Source organism: Colletes gigas, unplaced genomic scaffold, assembly GCF_013123115.1.
Source record: "Colletes gigas isolate AHSC1104 unplaced genomic scaffold, ASM1312311v1 Colletes_gigas_Sc00025, whole genome shotgun sequence".
Taxonomy (NCBI): domain Eukaryota; kingdom Metazoa; phylum Arthropoda; class Insecta; order Hymenoptera; family Colletidae; genus Colletes; species Colletes gigas.
In genome coordinates, this window is record NW_025106654.1 from 1,547,418 (window position 1) to 1,571,251 (window position 23,834).

Below are 23,834 nucleotides of genomic sequence, written 5' to 3' on the forward strand. Positions count from 1 at the left end.
CTTCGACTCGATTGTATGCTCGGCAATTCTTCCTTTTTTCGACCGAGAGGTTTTCGTTCGTTCGTACGACGGAAAGAAAACGTGAGAATCCTGGCAAAACAAATAAGCGTTCGAACTGTTTATCTGTATTTTATTTCGTTCGTCCATAGTTAGGTTGATCAGACGGAGAGAAAACCCCGCGCGAAGGATAGACAACGAAGTCTTGCTTAAATAAAAATGTCGAGTAACGAAAATAAAGGTAAACAAGTTGTCATCCGTTTCTCGTTAAATAAAAATAAAAATTTCAATCATAGGGTGAAATATTTCGCGACGAACAAATAAAAATTCAACCGCTTGATCGAATAGACGTCGCAAATAAATTGCTATACATTGGTTTTTTTTATTATTGGCTATTACCAGCAGCTTTGCTCACGTCGAAGTCGTGTTTCTATCTGCAATTTTTTTTTATTTATTTATTTATTTATTTACGTGCCTGTGTCGAAAATTCGTATAGAATAAAAATATTTTTAAATTGAATTTTCAACAAATTCTGTCGTAAGCAAATATAAGCAAGATATCATATATTTTAAAAAAGCGATGTGAATGGCGGTGCTGAGATGTTTCTTATAATTTGTAGTATTGCGTTTGGCCAGATGTTTCCCTTGTTCAAGGTCTGACAGATTTGCACCTTGTTGCAGGTATCTGGACAGGTACGAGAAGGTGCATTTCTTAGGAGAGGACGGCCAACAAGCCGACGACGATGACGAGGACTCCAGACACAGAAAGTGGTCTGCCAGGGCATTACACTCCGTTCCTCTTACGTATAATCATCATCAACACAATGTCGCAGGTAATTGAACCTTACTCTTCTGTTCCCTTCGTGTCTGATCCTTCGTACCATACAAGCCGTTGGAAGCTTTCGTGTGTTGATACAAGCTGTCTCTGTTTAGAAAACGATTCTTACATTTCACTAGCACCGCAGACAGCCTCAGAGGTCTCCGACCGGCTGATCATGTAAAAACTATGATTGGCGTTCAGTGATTCATGACATCAGCGTGAATACCTTGCAATAAATCGCAACAGAGAACTTAAAATCACAAGAGCTAGAAGGCTGTTCTGAAATCTGGGCAACGCGTCGACTGTCCGTTTCTCAGTTCTAGGAATGTCCTCGACATTCGATGAGATTTTAGTATTTAGGCAATTGACGGGGAGCATCTTGAACTTTTTAAATAAAATAGGGTGCAAGAATTTAACGCATTGTTATTGTATGCCAGGGTGTTAACAGAATCAGTACATTTTTATTACACGTCTGCGACAAGAGCCCCGCGACGAAAGATCGTAAAAGCAAAAATGGCTAACGCTGCCTGGGATGATCCGCAGTGGGAAGAGTGACCTTGAGCGGCCAATACCTTTTACCTCTACTTCCACGTACAAGTCCGGAACGAACACGCTTAGATACTCACTCCCCTTTCGCCGTATCTTCGTGTCCCCTTACAGGCTCTCCGTAACATCAGTTTCTACGATCGCTTTTTTTTATGCAGTGTACGGAATAGCGAAATCTTGGTGACCAACGGTGTGTCTCCAATTACATTTTTGCCACGCAAAACCCCATAACGTTTGCCGAACCGAACCCGCTGAATTTACGATCCGTTACATTGCCGCCGCGATACATTTCGCATGCACGTCCACACGCTCGAACGACTTTCAAATGCGTTTTCCAACTGTGCATTGTTCCTCTATTTTTCTCTTTTACTCGCTTACCGTCGATACACGCGCGCGCACGCGCGTTCTCTCTCTCTTTCTGGCTAGTGAACAGCCACGTGTGCGTGTACGTGTGTGGAGTAGGGTAAGCGTGCGTGCGCCACGGTTCAATAATTCGCTACGTTAGCAATTTCCGTTTGTCAGGAGTTTTTCGTCCAACGTTTGCGGCCTATTTGTGTTGACAAAAAAGACCACGCTGCTACGGAGAACAATTCGTTTGGCCGGTGTTACGAGGTTTCACCAGCGACCAAGTCCCTAAGAATAAAGTCCCCTAGACGCACGAAGGTAACGATCCCTAGACCCAACGATCGGTATTTTCCATCAACCCTACAATTTTACCCTGGGAAAATATTTTTAAAAAATAGTGTTAATCTCTACAGTTTTCTAAAGAAATAAAGTACAAGCAAACATATGCACGCGTTGTGGTTCACTATAGTTTGCTCAACCGACTCCGCTGGTTCTTTCACGACGATCCGGTATCCGTAGCTTTCTCTGGGTAGAATTGGTCCGTGCGACACTTTGGAAAGCGTCGCAATAAATTTTATCGAACATTTTTTTACTTTCACGCTGTTGCTCGCTTCATAATTTCTGCGTCTTCGTATCAAGATTCATACAAAGTTTTTTTGCACACTTGCAATTTCCTATTCTGAGAGGAATTATCTCTGGACACCTTGTATATCGTTACGTTTAATCTTCGGAACATTCTATTGTTTCGCTTGGTGTTCAATTACCAATTCTGCGTTCATGAAAAAAAAAAATAAAGGATAAATACTTCCTCGTGTAATTACATCCTGCCCCAATTAGTTTCAAACCGAGCAGCGTGTTGCATGCGTCGTGCATTATCGTTTCGCGTTTCTTGGTAATTCGTCGTTGACGATTTACGAATCAACATCTGTTAATCTCGGTTGATACGACACTGTACTTCAAAAAAAGTAAAATGAAACAGAAATTTAAAAAATTAATGTATGCTAGTGTTCTCTTTCCTGTGTCAGAATGACGACGAAGTGAGGTTAGGAAACGAAATTGATATCGTTAAGCGAGACGAAGGATACGAATTCCGAATAACTAAATTTGTATACCCAGGATGATCGAATGCTGCGTTTAATAACCGACGATAAATTGTTTAAATAGACTTGAGGAGATAGAGGAGATGTCGCGCGAAACGCAGAGCGAACGAGCATGGTTGTAAGCCGAACGCGGTGAGAAACTGAAGTGCCGTCTGTGACGCGCGCGCAAAGGCTCGCTCGCTGGAGGAATCGCACGAGGCGCAGTAGAAACAGGTGAAAGCCCCCGAAACGAAAACTCGTTCCGTGAAAAAAGCATCGGTAAGTGTGTTGGCAGCCGCGAAGAGCACATGTGCGCGGGCCTCGCTGCTATAAATGCGCTATATGCAGCACGTCGAGGCGGCAACGGGTTATTGACGTGCTTCTGTGGAGCTGTTGTCGGGCGAAAGAGGAATATAGAGATAGAGAGCCAGTCTGGCTGGGAATAAACGCGCTTATACGTGTACCGCGAATACAGATACACGTTGATATATAGATATACTGGGAGGGGGTCCCCTCTTATATCTATACATATCGCATATATTTACCCGTGCACACGACCGCAAGACCGTGTGTCACGAGCGAGAGCAGAGTCGCGCACAACGTGCGCGAGATAATTTAATGGGCAATAATCATGACACACATAGAGCCGCGCATACACCTCCGTAGCCGCGCTCCGACTGTCGGAACGCGGGTCTATATTTCATGCGCATGCGTACGATCGACTATCACAGCTTCGTCACACCGAACTGTTCAGCCCACCCCACTCTCTTTTCACCTCTCTGTGTCGCTTTTCTACGCTCCTTTCGCCCCCACACATCCGAGCGATACAGAGCAGACCAGAAAAACGGTCGTGGTGGCGAACGTTTCGGGTTTCGGTCAGAGATGACCAACATTTTATTCGAATCTTAACACTTTGTCGGCGGACTATATCAGTTAGTTAACTTTTATCCTGAATACGTTAAAATTTGTCTCTTCGTTTTGTTTCGTATTTGAAATAAACATGACACCTCCATGTCGCCGGCCATCGAAGTCACGCATACGTGATCGTCGCCGTGAAATGGTTGCATTGGAAGAGTGCAAGGATAAAATTGCAGGGATATTGTACATCTCCAATTTAGTTTAAAGATCGTGGCGATTTGGCTGAAAATCGGTTTTGGCATCATTTTGAAATCGCCACGGGTGACAATTGCGGCGATAAAATAATGGGCGTGCGCCACAAAATCGATGCCCGCGTTTAAGGAGCTTGTTATCCGTGTACAAAATCCCACCTTGTCTCGCACTGCATATTCGCGTTCATGCGTAACATTATATGGAGGTATCGAAGTCGCGTGACGCGCGCGTTAAACCATTCGTTATGTATTCGTAACGCGTAGTCATTGAATTTGTATTTCGACGCTTCTGCCTAGCTTTACCGACGATCGACGGCTGCTTTCGATTTATCCGCGCCGAGTTAAGTCGTGGCGATGGCAAATCTTCGATCTGTGTTGATCCAGGGTCGGAATAAATCCTTGTTTAACCCCCTACCGTACGATTGCCTGTCTCTTTGTATAATCACATACACGTGACAACGAAAATGTCAAATTACCGATGGAACAGCGCGCGTCGCGTAACTTAGGTCGATTGGTCTATTTATCGCAGTCGAACACTATTTTATTATGCATTGTAATAGAATCGAATGAGAAAGGAACGTTGAAAATCCGAGAAAGCGCGCGATAGCTAGCAAAATAGACAGAAAATCAAAGATACATACAAGAGCTAAAGAGGAAACCTGAACGAAAGAGCGAGAAAAAGACAGAGAAGGAGATACGATGCTAGAGCGTCACAATCAATAAGCGTTTGCGGGGATAGGTGTTCCGCGAATCCTCGATCCTCTCCCAGCGTAATACGGCAGCCTCTGCGCTTGCGCGATGCTCCGTAACTTCCGAATCCGACCCCACCAACGTTTTCAGCTATACGCGTGCCCCCTCTCCCACTTTTTACCCTATCACCACCCCCTCTTTCTCACTCGTTGCGTCGTCCGAAACCTGGCGTCATCCAGGAGAACCCCCAACCACTCTGGTGACGTTTAGACCGCGTGCCATCGATACACGGATGCTCTCTATCCCTGCACATGCCACCGCGGCGTGACTCGTTACAGCGTTTGTCATCGTTTACATTCACTGCTGTCAGGCACGGATCAAAAAGGAGGCTACCGGGTGCTACCACCCCCTGAATCTCATTTTACAGATAGTATAATAAACAGGTGAATGATTTTGATGACTCTGAAACATCTTATAGCACGATATTCTGAACAAGTTTTTTAGTAGTACGTTGATGTTTACAGCTGCTGCGATGCGTTTATACAGTAGATAAGCGACGACCGCGGATTTACACACCACTGCAGCGATCGCGCACGCACAGGCAGAATTCAATCACGGGCCCCAAAGGATTAAGAACCACTGCTTTGTTGATGCCAATTAACACCGTCGCGTGCGCAGCGCCTCCTGTTCGTTTCTCATATCACTCCTTTACGAAACGATGCCCTTAACCTCTTCCGTTATTAATTCGTCGATCAAATTGTAAAAAATCTTGTTAAGGATACATATGGTTATTTATAGACAGTTGCTGTACTTACACGTTACTGGAAATAATTAGTCGAGCAACTGTTAGCAGAATCATGTGCCATTATTTATTTGCCAATTTTATAACACGTCGACTACCATGCCAGTTTGTGTAATTGCTGAAAACATTATTTTCATACGTATTACGACAAAAATTATATCTCCGGGAACTATGCGACAGAGAGCCTGTTAATAGTGTGCTCGGTAGCAATTAAAAGTTTAAAAACGTTGCGTTTTAAAGCTGAAATATTCTTTTTTTTTTTGTATAAAAATAAAATTTTGTATTCTTAATATAAAATTGGCAATTAGTCGGTTTCCATTTATAACCAGGGATGGATTTTCCGTGAAACTAATATTTTTATTTTTGTATCAAAAAATGTTTCCAACATTTATGGAATTGAAGACGATAACATTTGTAGGAAAAGATTACTTAGAGTACTGTGCCTGGCAACATATTTCAAGATCATTGAGATTAGAGAGGAAGGTCCTCATCCGTATAATTACCCGAAATATTAAAAATGTCTCGAACCACAAAGGGTTATAACTGTTTATTTTGTATATACGAAAGATAATTGCGTTTCGAGGCCTATACAGTTCAATCGTGCTTTCTCTTCGTTCTCTTTATTGTTTATAACCGATGAACACAATGGGGCTTAAATTACTCTTCTATCGCTTATCGGTCTCTCTTGTAAGGCCGTGTTCATTTATACACGAGTGCATTGACAGGAGGCAGGAAAAGAAAACCAACCGCCGTGTACTCCCCCATCGCTGTTATCGCGAGAAGAATGGGAAATAATTCCAGTTACGTACCAAACGTTCCATGTTGTTCATTAACATTCCGTGATAACGGGCAAAGCGTACATTGAATCCCATTAATTACACGTTACTCCTTTGAACTGTAAATCTAAAAAGTCCAAGAAGAAATTTAACTTTCTATTGCCATTTCGATCGGACTAGAAATCGTGAACTAGAAATCCTTGCTGGGCAAAGACACAGTGTATTTTTTTTATTGATAAGAATCAGTCCAGCCCATTAATAGGCAAAATGAATTTTAAAAGGTATTTCCATAACATATGTAATTTACAAATTAATGCCTTGTTTGTTGGGATTAATCGAACTTTTTTAATTGAGTAATAGATAGCCAATGAAACCAATGTACAGCAATTTATTTAGTCGAATAATTGTGAAATATTTTATGGACGAACGATTATTTATGTTTTAATCATCCCTGGTTCAGTCGTACCGAAGGGCACAGCTTACTTATAATGTTTACAAACTGTATTTCTTTTACTCAGGTGCAAAAATATCGTACCACTGCTGCAGGTGCACGAAACGCGTGTGTATGCGTCCACATCGCGCATCAGGAGCATCAGAAAGGCCGCCTTCCACGCGAATACGTGTCGTGTGTATTTATAGCGATTGGTGGAAGGACGTTTTCGCATCAGTATTTATTTTTTGATTTTTCTATAGCAGCGAACGCTGGAGGTTAATTATATTTAACAGAGGCGAGTTCGACTTGACGTTGTTATTTCGCATTCAATCTCAAGTCGAACGTCGAGCGAAGTGGTATAGCGAACTGAAATACAGTAATCGCGGCTGATAGACGTTACACGAGAAGCAATTGTGGTTATTAAACGCGATCCTCTAGTTCGTGTATCGATGCACAAACGGTACGAATCGAACGCTGACTTCGATTTTACTTTTACAACTGACTACGGTGAAACTGTACGGTTAAAAATTTTATTAACGTAACTCTGCAATACTGCACATTTGCCTGCACATTTACAGACAGATGACCTGTATAGAAATCCAAAAATTCAATGTTAAATATTTTTATAAATAACGAGAATTAAATCGGTGACCATACAGGTTTGACCTTTCCTTATTGAATCGACATAGTCGATATATCAATTGTATATTTTACATAATGTTAGTAGTTTTCCCCAATTCATTTTATGAATGATCATTTTTGCTCATTTTTTTTCACTGTTTCTTTTTCTTTTTTTTTTTTTTTTTTACCTTTCCTCACCGAGTTCCGCCGTCAGACCTTCGGATTCCGTAGTTTCCGCCAAAAGGTAACATTTTCTCCCGGGACGTGCTATTGATCGCGGTTTTGTGGCTGAAAAGATTACCGCGATTCGCGATAATATTGCTCTCTGCAGGCCACGGCTGGGGCTTGTCGAATTTTTTCTGCGTTCGAATATTCAATGGTTCAAATACTCGGCGAATATAATTCGAATATTTTATACGCTGACCAAGCGACTGAATATTCATAATATTTGAGTAGAGACGAGAGAAACCGTAAATCGATTCATTTCAGTTCAACGTTCTTTCCTAACCTTCGTTTACACTTTTCTGCTGTACTAACCTCAAAACGATGACACTAATGATCTTGCGCCTTTATAGTATTCGACTACGCATAAACTATTTGAATATTCCCTATTGCAGGAGGCAATCTGGTTCCAGTCTCTTCGAGTCGTTTCACGTTTGTTCGTGCTCGTTCGTGCCATGCCGTTAGAAAGGAACAATTCATGACGCGTCTAAACCGCTGTGTGAAATACACGCAATCGTAATCTATGCTAATTATTCGCTGTTCGAAATCGTACGCGATTTATTTTCTCTTCTGTCGAACGAGAACTTTGCCAAAACGAAAGTTGATTCGCGGGCAACTTGACATTAATATTATATAATAGGTAGAACAAGATAACGATCTGCTTCAGGTATACTCGAGCAGTACGTTAACCTTTTCATGCACATGATTTTCGAACTCTCGCGTAGTACGACCCAAGGATTATTATTTATTTATTCGTTGTAATAATCGGGAAAAATACAAATTCAGAAACACGAGAAAGCAGAGTCAAATATCTAGATTCAACGAATTGCGTTTTTGTAATCTAACCTTACTTTCCATATCTCAAAGATGTTCTCGATATTGGCCCAAATTATAATGTGAAAATAAATATACCATAATTCCCATGAAATAACATGTTTTACCTGAATTTTGAAATTAGATAATATACAGCTAATGTAACCACGTTTATTGCGTGTTTGTAAATGCACAATCCTACGTTTGTGCTAATCGTACGAAATCTACGCGATCGATTGTTAATATGTTGAAATTTTGACAATTATTGCAAAGATTGGTATTGAAGATCACGGTTGTGCAAATAGTTTCGTCCGATCAGGGTATTTTCGTTGCTTCGTAGAAGGCTGACCCTGGCCGAGGTACAACCTACTTACACTCGTGATTTGTCGTTCACACCAGTTGCACAGAGCGTCATTAGTCGCTTAGTACTTGCATCCTCCAATTTTCTTTTATACCTGAAAAGAAAAGTTACGATTATTATTATTGTATAATAAATTTTTAACCCCTTCTCGTACCATTTAGCTCGACGAAATCCGGATCCAAACGGCAGGCATCAACGCGTAGTAAACAGACATGACTGATGCTAAACTGCTTTGTAACAGAGGTTATAAGAATCATGATCGACACTTGTGGCGTACTGATAGGAACTAAAACTCAATCACGATCGTCAGTTGCTGTCCGCGAGCCAGAGCGATTTGAAATTTTTTAAAAATTCGTTTTTCATTTTTCATAAATTTGTTTGACGTCGTACGGAAATTTTGTCTAATACTTTTTAGTATCCATATTTATAGGTATCCATGAGCTCTACTACAGAAAAAAATTTCAAAGATATATATTAACTATTGTAGGAGTTATGGCCGTTTGAAAATTGGATCATTTTTATCGGGGTTTTCTCATTTTGCGGGGTCAAGGATCAACTTTTCGAATATTTTTGGAATTTCTACATATTCTTCACTAAAATTGTCGTCGTTTGCAGTTTGAAATATTAAAATCTTCCAATCCGTTCAGGAGTTATCATGTTTTAAACATATGCTTGAAATTTTAGGGCAACATTTCTAATCTCACATTATATTTTCGGAAGTGAACATTTTTCTTGAAAGTAGTGTGTAGGAGTTCGAGGGTATGTGTATTCACCAAAAATGATTGTAATTGACCCCCGCAACCGAAAATAATTTATCCAGAACGATTTGAAATTTTTTAATTTTATCGAAAAATTTGTCTACATACTCGAATTTTTTTCTCGAAAGTGCGTAGGATTTCGAGGGTATGTGTATTCACCAAAAATGATTGTAATTGACCCCCGCAACCGAAAATAATTTATCCAGAACGATTTGAAATTTTTTAATTTTATCGAAAAATTTGTCTACCTACTCGAATTTTTGTCTCGAAAGTGCGTGGGATTTCGAGGGTATGTGTATTCACAAAAAATGATTGTAATTGACCCCCGCAACCGAAAATAATTTATCCAGAACGATTTGAAATTTTTTAATTTTATCGAAAAATTTGTCTACCTACTCGAATTTTTGTCTCGAAAGTGCGTGGGATTTCGAGGGTATGTGTATTCATAAAAAATGATTGTAATTGATCCCCGCAACCAAAAATAATTTTTTCGGAATGATTTGAAATTTAAACGTTAATAACTTATTAACGAAGCCTCAATCAAGAAATTGGTATTCTTGATTTTCGACTTATTTTGGTCTCTAGAATCTCCCATTAAATTTTTCCCCGAGGTGGCCGATCACCCTGTATAATTTTAAAAGTACATGAAATTTAGGATCGAGTTAATTTCGTGTTGTATTTCATTTTCAGAATCTCTTCGTGAATACAATGGCCTTTCATCGGACCTTTATAAGCCATCCAACTACGATAAGCTCGCACTCTCTCTCCTCTCGCCGCTGCCCAACGAGCAGGACTTCGCCATCAACGTTTGCACGTTACTGTCGAACGAGGGCAAGCATATCTTGCGTCTCGACAAATATCCCCGTCTGGTAAACATTCTTTTGGCGCACGCGGGTGTCTTCGATTCGCCGGGCACGCGGCAGCTCTTCATCGAGGTCTACTCCCGAGTAAGGAATTACTCGATCAATTCCTTCTGGTCGGACGTCCTCGACTCTCAGGACGTGATAGATCTCACGAACGAGAGGACGTTCATGAAGAAACCGAACACCAGCCCGAAGACCTTTTCCAGGCGGAAAATTTTAGAGAAGGAGAAACAGAACAAAAGCGCCGCGCCGACAGAGAACGATGAGGCTTCTACGTCGATGGACATTGACGGGGTAAGGATAAAATAATCGACCAGGTTCTCGATAACTCGCGGATTTTGCTTTGAAAGGAAACTTGACTTTGCCGGCACGATTTTAGTCATCGTTGGAATATCATAGTCTCGCTCGTTTCTGTATATTCACTCTTTCGTTTTCTTTTGATTCATAAGAGCGATGAAAAGACTTCACTTACCTTTCAAATCAAATGTGAAATGTTAGTACAAGTTTAGCAAAATGTAGTTGGTATTCGAGCATTCTTGAGGCCAACATGAAATATTTTCGAATAAAGGAAAAATTTGTGTTATGCTTTTAGGTACTTCCAGATTGTCCAAGATTGGATCCGATTGGATCTCATCAGGATGAGAATTTGAAAGATCAGAACCAAAACTCCATAAAGTTTGAGGAGGAGGACAAAGACTTGTTTTGTGTTGGACGAACGCTAGGAACGCAAGATCCTTATGGTCAACGAGTACTGCAAATCGCATCTATTTTACGGAATCTAAGTTTTACACCAGAGAACGCTGCCGTATTAGGGAGGAATCGGTGTTTCTTGAGATTCGTATTACTGTGCGTGAGAGCGAGGTGGAGTAATTTGCATCAGCTTGGGTTCGACATACTAGGGAACATAGCAAATGAAATAATCTTAAAAGAAGCTGGCGAGAGGATAACGGATGTTGTGTTGTCATGCGTGGCGAAGGGAATTGAATCCCAAGACAGGTTTATTGTTATTTCCTGTTTGGAGGTGCTTAATAAAATTAGCCAACAAGACAGCAACGAAGAAATCGTTACGTTTGGATTAGAAGACAATGTTTATGATCTTATATGCAGGTGATTGTTTTGTAACTAAACTTTGGTGTACACGTATTCTTTACTTTGATCGAAAATATATTTCATTGTTTCTATATAAAGTTTATTTTGAGTAAATTTATTTCGATTATCGTACCATTCTAACTTTTATGTGATACGTAATACGGAGAAAGTGTCATGTGGTTTGTGTTTGTTTTGCAGGTTTTTAGCTCTGAACGACATAGCTCTTTTAGTATATACCTTGGAATGTTTGTATGCTTTGACTTCTTTGGGTGAAAGGCCATGTACTAGCGTCGCGCGGGTACGCGGAGCTATTGACACGTTAGTCGCCCTTGTAACCGTAGAAGCGCAGAGTTATGGACCGAAAGCTTGTATTCTGATGAGAGTGATCGAAACAGTGTCCACTGTAGCGGCATCCCCGAACACTACTCAGAACACTCCGGTTACCGCCGCAGCTCCAGCTACGACAGTGTCCGCGTCTGTACCAACTACTCCAGCAACGATTACCGCAGCACCAGCTCCCGTTAGCCCAGCACCGTCGCGACCAACAACTCCAGCTGCGACTGTAACCAAATCTACGACGCACAGTACGTACGAAGACAACATTGATATTTATAAATAACACACAAAAAAAAACGATCCAGACAGTGGTTTTCTATTGTACAATCAAATGCATTGATAATTTGTTATAAACTTGTTATTGTTTTAATCTGTGCGTAGAAGCAGTGGAGACAAACAATTCTCTTCAACAGCAGCACGCGCACCAACAAATTATACAAGAAAACGAGCAATTTGCTCTAGGTTGGTTAAGAGCTACTTTTGAACTTGCACCGGGTGTACGTATAGAACAAGAAGAATTGTACAAGAGGTATCTAGGTTGCTGCACAAAGATTGGCAGAAGAGGCGTAATTGCTCCGCTTCATTTTCCAAGATGTGTTAGGTAACTAGATTCAGTGTCCTGCGGTAACACGAATTTTATCAGATCAAATACAAAGCTTACCAATGTAAATTTGTCCATTACAGATCTGTATTTGGTGGAAGCGTTGGACCAAATCCATTGAAAGGTGAAACAACTGGTACTCAGTATTACGAAGGAATCAGAGTACGGGCCACACCTCCCCAAGTAACTTATCCGAGCCAAACTGCAGTTGGGACTAACACAGCTCCAATTCCAGCACTCAACGCAACTCCAGTAAAGGTGCATCCCGTACAACAGCGTACAATCAAGAGTATAAGTCCTGCTCCTGATAGCACGGCCCTAGACAATCCTGCATCTGGGCCTCAAAAAACCCCCGCCCCAGCGTCACCCATCCTGAAAGCCCAATTATCTGCTCCGCCCAAACCACCATCCACTACTTCAAATACTTCGAATCAATCCCAAAATCCAGTCACCAAGGTTGATTCTAAAAGTCAGGTGGGTCCAAGTCCTAGCTTTCTACCATTCTCTCTACCACTCATGACCTTGAATCTTATTTTTGGTTATGGTTTCACGACGCTATTATAATAATGGGCTTTCCTTAACAACATTACATTTTGCATGTCTCACGTCCTCTGTGTCCCCGTTGCTACATATGCACGCAGATAAATAGAAACATATACAGGGTGTCCTGTAAAACAGTTAGAGATACAAAAGAAAAAAGAAATTAAACGGCATAGAACGATGCAGAAATCGAACGGAATTTCATTCATGTAGTGTAACGTGTGTTTTTGAAACACCCTGTATAATAGAATTCATCTTTATTCATTTTGAATAAGCGTTAGATAATCGTAGCCTGAAGTTGGCGAATGAATATGTGTTAAATATATATGCAAACACATGTGAACGATATTTTTTTCCAATTAAATACCTTCTTGTATTTTGAAATTGAAGTAATTCGCTTGATGTAGTTGATTGTACACATACCAAAGCTTACAGTTCTATCCTTCACACTTTTATCAGTAATAATAGTAAATACGGTATCAAATAATAATATACGTAACATTAATAAGTATATTGGTCTTGTTAATTTTACATATATATTTATTTTTTCTCCGGGTATAATAAGCAATGCATAGTATTCGTTTAGATACAAAATCAACTAAGAAATTTTATTGTTGCATGATCAAAGTAGATTTTGCATTCTTCAAGTATACATATTTTCACTGAAATTTCTCCTAAGCAGTTGTAATTTATATTACGGTATAATATTAGTATTCTTACTACTTTACATCCTTATAACAAGCATAAATTCTATTTTTAAGTTCGCTAATTTAAGGAGTCTTACTTGATTCATATCATGCTTAGTAATAAATACATCGCTATTATAAGAGTGTTTTTAACTATTATACCTTATCTGTTTGACACGATATAGTGTTTTATTTTCATTTAATCGTGTTCCGCGCGATGTAGCAAGTATAGATTCCGCAAAATCTCTTTAAAATATTTGGGATGCTGTTAGAGTACAATAACACCTAGTCATTTAAATTTATTGCTTTGTAATTTCTATTTAAAAATAAACGAATGAATGCTTCTATATTGTAACATTTCTGTTGTCGTATAATGTGCTATAACGATACTGTATTCACGTTACGATAATTGTTGTTGATTAGGTGTCGGTATCGCATCCTCACCTAAGTCAAGCGTTGCTGTGTAGTGGAGCCCAAGCGCAACCGCAACAGCAACAACAACAACAGTTGCAGCAAGTACAACAACATTCTCAAACTGTCCAGGTAGTTGCAAAGGAAGATAACCGAAGTGGTACTACATCCAGTTCCATAATAAAAAGCCTTCTGGCTACTAAGGTAACGGTTAGCAGCGACTGCATGCCCAGTACTGCTGCGACTTGTGTGTCTACCCCTACTGCCTGTGTAACAAACACTACTGCTAGCATCGCATCCAGCATCAGTGCCAACCAGCTAATAACCAGCAACCAGGTATCATTGTTGTACATTAACAATGAAAACTGTAGTATTTTTTATTTTTTTTTTTGAGTTGTACAGTGCAGCGTGTAACTAAACCGATGGACAAAATTATAAAACGCCCTCAGAATTACTAAGATAAGGGCTTAATATGAAATTTATACGAAATAATGTTACATATAAAACAAGATCGTTTATTTTTGTGCACTGCACTGTAGATCATTGAGTTTGATACGAAGTGTGTTTTTGGCAATAATCTTGTCTAGTAAATCAAAGTTGATCATAAGTTAAATTTCTAAAAGTTACAGTTTGAAAGAATCTTAAGCTCAAACGGCCCTGTAGGATCATAACTCGATCGAGGAAATAGTTCTTGCGTATGAGAATCTTCTATCAAAGTAGAACTTTGAATATTTATACGAGGCAATGCATGTTTATGAAACATCTATAATAGTTACTATATTGGATAAGAATGTTGATATGAAATCTATTCATAATTTAAATTTAAAACACCGAGGTATACTGTTGCTAAGTATAAGAAATTTTTAAAATAATTCAACGTTATATCATAGAAAAAGTATTTTGCCAGGATATAAAATCTCGTTTGGAAGTATTTAATGAATGTACGTCTTAACAAATTTGATTCTAAACAGTTTCGTAATATTTGCGTCTTGAAGTAGGCAGGTATTAGTTTTCTGTTATGCGATCTTTTATTTTTGGAACATGAATTTCACTGAAACAACCTTTGGATTATATATTTTCTAATTAAAAGTAAAGCTTGTAGTAAACGAATGAAAACAATTTCATCAGTCTTTACCAAGCCTGTACTTAAATATCTCATTTATTTTTGTTTGCCTGTAAATGCTATGATAAGTGCATAATATTTCTTGAAATAGTTTTTGAGATTTTAAGGACACTAAAGGGATCAAAATTGTTTTTCTTTATTTACTTTATTTGAAAGTTTTTTTTAATATTTTTTAACAACGTAATTTTTGAGTTAAGTGATGATATTAATAACGTTTTGTATTCTACTAACAAAAGCATGTTGTTTTCAAGTGTGAAATTATCTTTTCCTGACAGTAGTTACGAAGACATTGAATACAAAAAGAGATTGTTTAGAAGAATATTAAACGTGATCGCGGATCTATAAATTGTATCGCTTCTGTAGGTTGCGCAACGCCAACAGCAACAGAGGCTACTGCAGCAACAGTTAATTAACGTATCACAGCCACCCTCAAACATAACTACATCAACAATACTCCCAAAGACTCCCATCAACTCGAAACAAAAGCCAGCTATTACACCCATTCCTGCCAAAAAGATACAAAGGCTTAACGGAGCCAAATTTATTATGACTAATAATTGCGACAAGGTACGTTTACACAATTTCTAAATAAAGTATTGGTCAAATTGATTTGAATGTCCGTACGAATAAAAATTCCCTTTCTTTTCAGACTGAAATAAATGATAATGAAAATGTCAACCAAATCGCAACATCGACGACTTCTTCCACTGTGGTTATGAACTCGACAGAAAATCACATATCGTCCACGATAAAAGTATGTCGGCCTCCAACAACAATCGCAGCCACCATGAACAAGACGAATCAACGTTCCACTTGCACGTCCATCGCCGAGGACTCGGACTCGACCAACAATTCCTTAGCGTCTAGCAGCGGTATAGGTGGCAGCAGGGATTGTTCCGGTGTCGGGGTCGAAGAAGAGAACTCCTTAACGAGTTTCGAAGGAATTCTTTTAAACGGTGCACCGAGTAACATGGATATCGACGTACAGGAGGATGGATCTTCAAAAGATTCGTCCAGTGTAACGTCTAAAGAGAAACCCTTGCAAAGTATGATGCTCGCGGATCTGCTGGAAAGAAAGGTCGAGAAAGAACCCATCTTGAACGGCGTCCTGGGAAAGAATTCGATCAACGAGAAAGGAATGGACCTGGTAGAGAACCACATTAAAAAAGTACTAAAAGAATCTCCAACCGACATTAAAATGAAAGCAGAAGTAGAGGAAGGTAACGTTATACAGACGGAGGTGTCTGAAGATACTTTGATCGAACCGCCGAGAGGTATGAAGAGGGCGGCCAGTGAATCCGACGAGATAGACGCGAAGAAATTAAAGTATTCCAACGGTACGATGTCGCCGGATCCCGCCGTTGACTCAACGACCGCTGAATCCACCGTCTCGAGTATAAAGTCTGAAGAGCAAGATGACGACAAGGACAGTGAAAAGGCAACCGTTTCGTCAACCGCCGCGAATCTTTATGCTGCTCTGGCTGCGGATTGTATAGAGGATGAAACAGACCTCGACGAGAACGTTAATGTAAATGTTATTAAGGAAGAACCTCCTCCGACGATAAAGGAAGAACCTCATATATTCGCCAATCAAATTAACCAGCAACAGCAATCGTCGCAGCAGCAGTCTCAACAGTCGTTGCAACAGTCGCAGCAACAATCGTTGCAGGCGGCGCAACATCAGCTACAACAGCAGGCTCAGCAGCAATTGCAGCAGCAGGCGCAACAACAACTCCAACAACAGGCGCAGCAACTCCAACAGCAGGCGCAGCTTCAGCAACAGGCGCAACAACAACTTCAGCAGCAGGCGCAGCAGTTGCAACAACACCACCAGCAACAAATGCAACAGCACCAGCAACAATTGCAACAACAGCAGCAACAACATCAACAGCAACTTATCGTCGCGGCACCGAGGCAAATAGTAGTACAGCAAACGATTCAACCGAACAATCAAGTTATCATACCGACTGCCACGGTGAAGGGGAGACAGACACAGCCACAGCAAGTTCTGCTGCAGCAAGGAGCTGGAGGACAATTGCAATACGTTGTTTCCGGTGGCGTACCTGGTCAGAATTACGTTTTAGCTCAGCCACAGACGACGCTGGTCCAGGGTCAAGCGCAAACTGTTCTAGTGGCGCAGACGACGCAGCAGCAGGGAACAGGCGCGAAGACAATTATCATTTTGCAACCTCAAGCAGCCACTCAGCCTACCCAACAAAAAATGGTGGCGGTCACGCCTCAGGGGCAGCAAGTAGTCGTCACACAAGTATCGCGGCCCATTCTACAGAGTCCTGCACTCGGGAACATACCTCCACCGCTCGTCCCGACGTCGGGCACGATTCCACAAACTTCCATAATAGTTAACAGTTCGGTAGCACAAACGAATCCAAACACGGTGACCGTCACGATCCCCGCGATGGCTCAGCAGACGCCCGTGTCGACGAGCGTGCCGTCTAGAGTCGTGACGCCCACGCCAGCGTCGACACCGCCGCCCACCAGACCCACCACGCCACATCAGGCGGCCGCAACGCACGGATTGCCGACGAAACAACCAGTTAAAGTTATAAAGACTATCAGTTCCTCGACCTCCACGGAGCCAGAATCTAAACCGTCTACAAGTCAAAATTTGCCGGAGAACAAGACTATCACGATTAAAATCGATCCTAATGCCTATTTGTGCGAATGGCGAGGGTGCTTGAGGTAATTAATAGTCTCATTCTAGAACGGAGCAAAAATAATAGAAATTAATATTAAGAAAACAATAAAGCTAAATTTTCTCGAATGTGTACAGGCAATTCAAAACATCGCACGAAGTTTACCTTCACGTGTGCGAGGCACACTGTCCAACCAGCGGAGAAGAAATACTGTGTCTCTGGGCAAGTTGCGATGCCTTGAAAAGGCGTAGGTTTTCGTTAATGACACATCTGTACGACAGGCATTGTAACGCAGAGGTAAGCACGGTGTTACTACTCTCAAAAATTTGTAGCATCTCTTGTCACGATCAAACACAAACTAGTCGAATACGTAGAGTTACCGAACATAGTTTACTTTTTCTTGAACACTTTGACCTGAAATTTGGGTTCATTAAAATATGAAAATATGTATAGACAAAAAACTGTTTTCGATTATGTTATCAATTTAAATACATCGAAAGTATTATATAAAAATTTACAGACAATGTCGATGAGAAGGAAACAGTTGACGGTAACCGGGAAAACCGAGGTTTCCACATCGACAACACCGACTCCTCATCATCCTGGCTACGCACCGAATGCAGCATTCCATGCAATTAAACGGCACGCCTTGGAATTCGTGAATCCAAAGGAGTTAATGGTTAGTAGCAATCGTATAATCTACATACTTCTGGCTAAGTAAACTAGCTATAAGCTAAGCGGTAAATTTGGTAAAAGAGAGACAAAAGCACAAAGCACTTCTCTGTCATGGTGGTAATGTAAACAAAGATATTACACGAGATAGCGTACAAGTAGCGCGAAAGATATAAACGCATCCGGATATAGTATAATCTACGTCACTATTTCGAAGAGTCCTATATAGTCCCATGGTTCTTAGAGTCTATTGAGTTTTGTTAATGTAATGAAATTTCTTATTCTCTTGGCAAAGCAGCAAAGGCCGACCAAGCCCGCTGCAGCCACCACAAGCTCTTCTTCCCCCAGACCTGGGCAAAATCCTCCACCAGAACAGGTAAAAAACGTGTTCAGAATTGAAAAGGATTCACGATCCACAACACAGCCACAGCTCCTGTGCGCTGTTCCTGCCGCCTAATATATATATTTTTTTTTTGCGCTTTATTCTCTTTTTGTTTCCGCACCGTGCTGATTTTACATATACATTTTTTTCTTTTGTTTTTTTTTTTCCTTTTTTCTTTTTAATGTTTACACATTCGATATATTTTAGCATGGAGTTCATTTTATTTTCATTTCGTAGCTAGCGTCGGCTGAAATTTTTATGTGTTTACGCAGTCGAAAGTATTCACGACGGACAGGGTGTTGGTATAATGTTTACTTTGAACGGCATAATGTAGAGTATATTTGTTGTGCTTATTATAAATAGGAGGATGATTATCTTTTAAAGCATTAATTTTGTGATTTGAGAATTTAACTTGGAAATCGAGCGGGTACGCATTGCGTTTGTAACGCAATAAAAATGTATTTTCACGCAAGGCCTTCATTTGGAGAAAATTCTTCATGAATTTGATTGTATAGCAAAGATAAGATTTGTCTTGTAAACGTAATGCAAGACACTGATGAAAGTGAAATATTATTTATCAATTATCTAAACATTGTTATAATATTTTAATCCTTGGGTTTTGTGTCATCTTTAAAATTTAAATAATAATGGTTATCTAAGAACGAAGCAACGAAATTCCAAATTATAAACAAGAATGTTATTGTTTATTTTCTAAAGATGAGCCAAACATAATCTTAAATTGTTTAAAAATATTAAATATACGTATGTAAATGTTTTAGATTTATATTTACGAACGGTTTTAAGCGAAAATATTTATTTTCTGTTTTTACGTAGCATGCTGTAATTAATTTATTTCACGCTAAATTATTTGCTATCGTCATTCGAAATATATATTTCATGATTCATAAGTTTAATAAGTTATGCATTCATGTAAAATAGTAGCTTTGATGTTCGTTGTATTGAAGTATAAATATGGAAAGCCAGTGCTGTTGCTGGTATTTTATATAAATGTTTCTACAACCTGTTCGTACAAGACTTCACTCATCGAGTCAGTGTTTCTATTTATTTTTATCACTACTGTATATTGCTAATGTTTGAAATTTGTTGCAACTAATTAATTCAAATATCATTGAATAATTGTCATACTTATGTGTGCACATTATTATTTGTTTCGGTGCTAATTCAAAGTGTGACTACTTCATTTTATATATTTTTGTATATTTTTACTTTGATACACGATTGAGATTTTCGTATATCTGTTCCTAAATCGCTTTACTCTTTTTCAACAGGACGACAACGAAGGTCCAGTGACCAAAAGTATTCGCTTGACAGCAGCTCTTATTCTCAGAAACCTAGTCATATATTCAACCCATGGCAGAAGGTAAAATTTTATTTTAAACTACTTTGTCAATTAATTTGTATAAAAGAAAATCGTCAATAATATATTTAGAACGTTTTCCCGGTCTTTTTGTCACGTAGAAAATTGTATACTCATTTATTAAATTAGTTGTGGTTCGTATAACATTTGTAAATGCCGTTCTTTTTTCATTTTAGGCACCTCAGAGCGTACGAACCACATTTGGCAGGTGTGGCATTGAGTAATGTCGAATCATCAAGAACAATCGCACAAGTTTTGTACGATATGAACGATCAATGCACCAGTAGCCATAGGTGACCTCTTGAACCAGGCCTCTAAAAGAAAGCTCTTTAATGTTGTGAGCAGCGATCAACCTGTTTATTTTGAATCTTAGTGTAAAGTGAAAGAAAAAACAGAGAAGTAATACTGTAAGGTTATGAGATTTGCAACTAATTTGCAAAAAATAAAAATAAAAAATAAAAGAACTGTGCTTGTGCGGTAAAACGAAGGGAAGGAACGGTCAAGAGGAGAAAATACTAAGAGGATGAGGATGACACGGCAATGTTCCATATTATTAAAAGAGGCCTATAAACTTACTAGGCAAGCCGATTTGCCGATTTAGACTATAATAATGTACTATAATTAGTAATCATGAACGAAAGACAGTAGTTGTTGAAGTGACGCGGATTCAGTGATAATGAAAAAAATGAATAAAAACAAAAACGAGATAATATTTCAAATTTAATATTAATATTTATTTTCTCAACAAGAAGCGGAAGAAATGTTTTTAGTAATCGTGTACAAAAAAAAAGGCGAAGAAAATACTTTATGGACGTTATAGTTAATTACAATCAATATTATATTATTATATTATATTATATTATTATTATTAATTATTATTAATATTATTATTATTGTATGTTTTTCATAAGTCACCAAGAAAACCTAGATTGTAAAGAAACCTTTTTATGAAATGTATTTGTTAGGAATTTATCTTTTTTTTTTTTTGCTTATAATTGCATATTGCAATTATATGGCTATATTATCGTCTCTCTTTTGTTTTATTATCGAATAATCTTACTATCAGACGTGTGTTGGTAAGGCATCGCACATAGCGTAAATATTGGCATACATCGGCCGAGAATCCGTCGTAAATCTAAGAATTCCTCTTCTGCTTTAAATCAATTTCGAACTCGGGAAATTTTAGCCGTGATAATATATTTGGAAGAATTTATACTTGTTCAAAAATAAAAAAATCCATATAAACGTAGTCATGTAAGCATATATTTAGCCAAAATATTTTCGACTTTCTATGTAAGTTCTCTTCACGTGTCGAAAAATACTTTGCAAAGAAATTAATTTTTTTTTTTAATTAGGACCATTATCTAGGAGGAGTAAACTTGTGTACATAAATTGAGAAAATGTAAAACCAAAGGTATAATTTAGTATTACAAAATGAAGTGTATTCGATTCTCTAAAAATATTTTTAGAAATTTTTGAATAGAACTTTACATTGGATTTTGTCTTTATTGTAATTACTTAAGAAAACATATTTGTGGTTGATTTGCAGAATAGTGAATTCGGAATGCAATACCTGTACTGACATTGTGGCAGTGGACGTCAAAGTGTTAGTTAAGAGAAAAATTAATGTTTGGATTTTATAAAATAACATTTGAAGGGTCTGCTGCAATAACGAGGCAATTCCACTTTCGGGCAATTTGAGTGAACCAATAAAAACCAATGAAAAATTAAATACTGTTTTAAATACACTATAAAGTTATGGTCAGCTAATATTTGCTTTAAGAGACTTTTACACTGTGTTCGAAATCTATAACACCTTTATTTTTCCAATGAATGGGTTGTCTCCTTTTTGCACCAAGCGAAAGATCACACTTTTGTAAATAAAGTAGGATATATAACAAGAAATGTGTAAAATGTGGACTTACTCCTTTGTTGCAAAAACTCTTCATTCGTTGACACATTGAAGATTTACATAAAAGGTCGAAAAGATTTTATCCAACAATACGTTTATACGACTAATGTGGATTTTTATCTTCTAGCTGTGTTCGACTTCAATAACTTCGTCTCGGATACATCTAGGAAATCTTTATACTTTCTCGGCAAATTGAAACGTTATCGCGTCGGGAACGAATCATTTTCCTCGAATTTACTTTGTCGTCTGTTGCTCGCGCGAGAGAGAAAGAGAGAGAAACGAATCCAATTCGTACGAATTGGGGAACCATGGGATTAATGGCGAAGCATCCCACACGAAGCTGCAACTTCGATTCGATCGAGTTTAAAAGATCAAATATCGCTTTCGAGTTGTCTGTGTGCAATATAGATACAGTTGTAAGTATATTTATACTTGGAATTAGAAAGGGCCTAAATGTCGTTGAAGCCAGTATTTTTCAAATTTTCAGAACTAAAAAAAGAGAAGAAGGAAAGGAAACTTGTTAGGACACGCTTTTCCAAGGGGAACCGTTTCCAACGATAATCCCGATTTTAACCGTTTTCATTATTATAAGCCTGTAAAGCTGTCTTCGACAAAGAGATAACCTCGATTGCAATTATTTTATTCGAATTTACGACTTGCATGTCTTGACTAATACCATCGATTGGACGTTGTACGAGAAATCAAGATTACAAGAAATGCAATTTACATTTTTATCGAAATACTTCGACGAGAATATCAGAAATTTCGAAAATCCAAGTTTATGCACCAGAACTATAAATATTTTTCTTTGTCTTAAGCGAAAAACGGAAGTTCGAAGATCAGTTTTTCAACAAAATTGCCACTTGACTCGTGAATTTGATTTTGTAACGAAACGCGATTGCTTCTGCAAACTTTTTATATAGAAAAAGCAGGAGAATAAAGCCGAACGTTTACTTCGAATGCGTGATCATTTTCACATCTCCTCGCGTTACTTTTTCGCTCGTAAACATAGAAATATTATCGACTTCTTTGTATTATAGCTGTACAAAAAGAAAAGGGTGAAAAAATACACCGAAGAAACGGTGAAAAGGAAAAAAGTGTACCATGAAATGGTAATTTCAGTTCGTTTCAAGTAAAAGAAAATCGACCAAATTCTTTCCTTTGTTGCAAAGCATTTAGTTGGTTGTTCATCGAGACGAATTGGAGCCGTTCCATTTCGTACACGTTGAACGGGACAAATGAGAACAATTTTATCCATGATCAGACGTCACGATTACTTTGCAAAGATAATTCGCATTTACGCGTATCATTCATCGAGTTGTTCAGGTATACTGAACTATATATACATATACATATATATATGTATACAATTATAAATATTTGTACATAATGCCTGTATTTCATTCACGATGTTACGAGCTCTGTATAAATTTCTTAAGAGTGTAAGATTAAAAAAACGTCTGGCGAAGCGAAGTGAGGAAGTTCTGTATTATAATAGATTATGACAAAACACGTAGGGAGTTGCAAGGTATGAATTTTTTGTAATTATTGAATCGATGAAACAGTGGACGTTGAGAGCATGAGAGAGAGAGAGAGACAGAAAATACTGGCTGGCACCGATTGTGACGAAAAAGCCGGACATCTCTATGATAAAAAAAAAAAGAAAAACATCTGTAAACTGTAAAACGGTGAAACTTTGTGCGAGCCTCTGTTATGTATTTTATATATAAATTATACACACATTATATATATAAAATACATATAAGTATACGTATACATATATACATAAATCAAATTGAATAGCTGGACGTTTAGA

The 23,834-nt window shown here is 38.6% G+C and overlaps 1 protein-coding gene across 5 annotated transcripts in view; it reads left to right on the plus strand.

Moving 5' to 3' along the window:
- LOC122401431 (AT-rich interactive domain-containing protein 2) overlaps nt 1–20,914 on the plus strand; it is a 57,224-nt gene extending 36,310 nt beyond the window's left edge. For 2 of the 5 annotated variants that reach the window (XM_043403551.1, XM_043403552.1), the window contains 14 exons: nt 678–829; nt 10,062–10,528; nt 10,827–11,341; nt 11,522–11,907; nt 12,041–12,260; nt 12,344–12,734; nt 13,910–14,233; nt 15,384–15,587; nt 15,670–17,720; nt 17,812–17,971; nt 18,195–18,353; nt 18,645–18,722; nt 20,018–20,109; nt 20,283–20,914. In XM_043403551.1, the coding sequence (XP_043259486.1) occupies nt 678–829; nt 10,062–10,528; nt 10,827–11,341; nt 11,522–11,907; nt 12,041–12,260; nt 12,344–12,734; nt 13,910–14,233; nt 15,384–15,587; nt 15,670–17,720; nt 17,812–17,971; nt 18,195–18,353; nt 18,645–18,722; nt 20,018–20,109; nt 20,283–20,403 (5,320 nt within the window). In that variant the 3' untranslated portion in view covers nt 20,404–20,914. The remainder of the gene's footprint in view (nt 1–677; nt 830–10,061; nt 10,529–10,826; nt 11,342–11,521; nt 11,908–12,040; nt 12,261–12,343; nt 12,735–13,909; nt 14,234–15,383; nt 15,588–15,669; nt 17,721–17,811; nt 17,972–18,194; nt 18,354–18,644; nt 18,723–20,017; nt 20,110–20,282) is intronic. The other 3 variants (XM_043403554.1, XM_043403555.1, XM_043403553.1) reach the window with 3 other exon arrangements.
- The last annotated feature ends 2,920 nt before the right edge of the window (nt 20,915–23,834 follow it).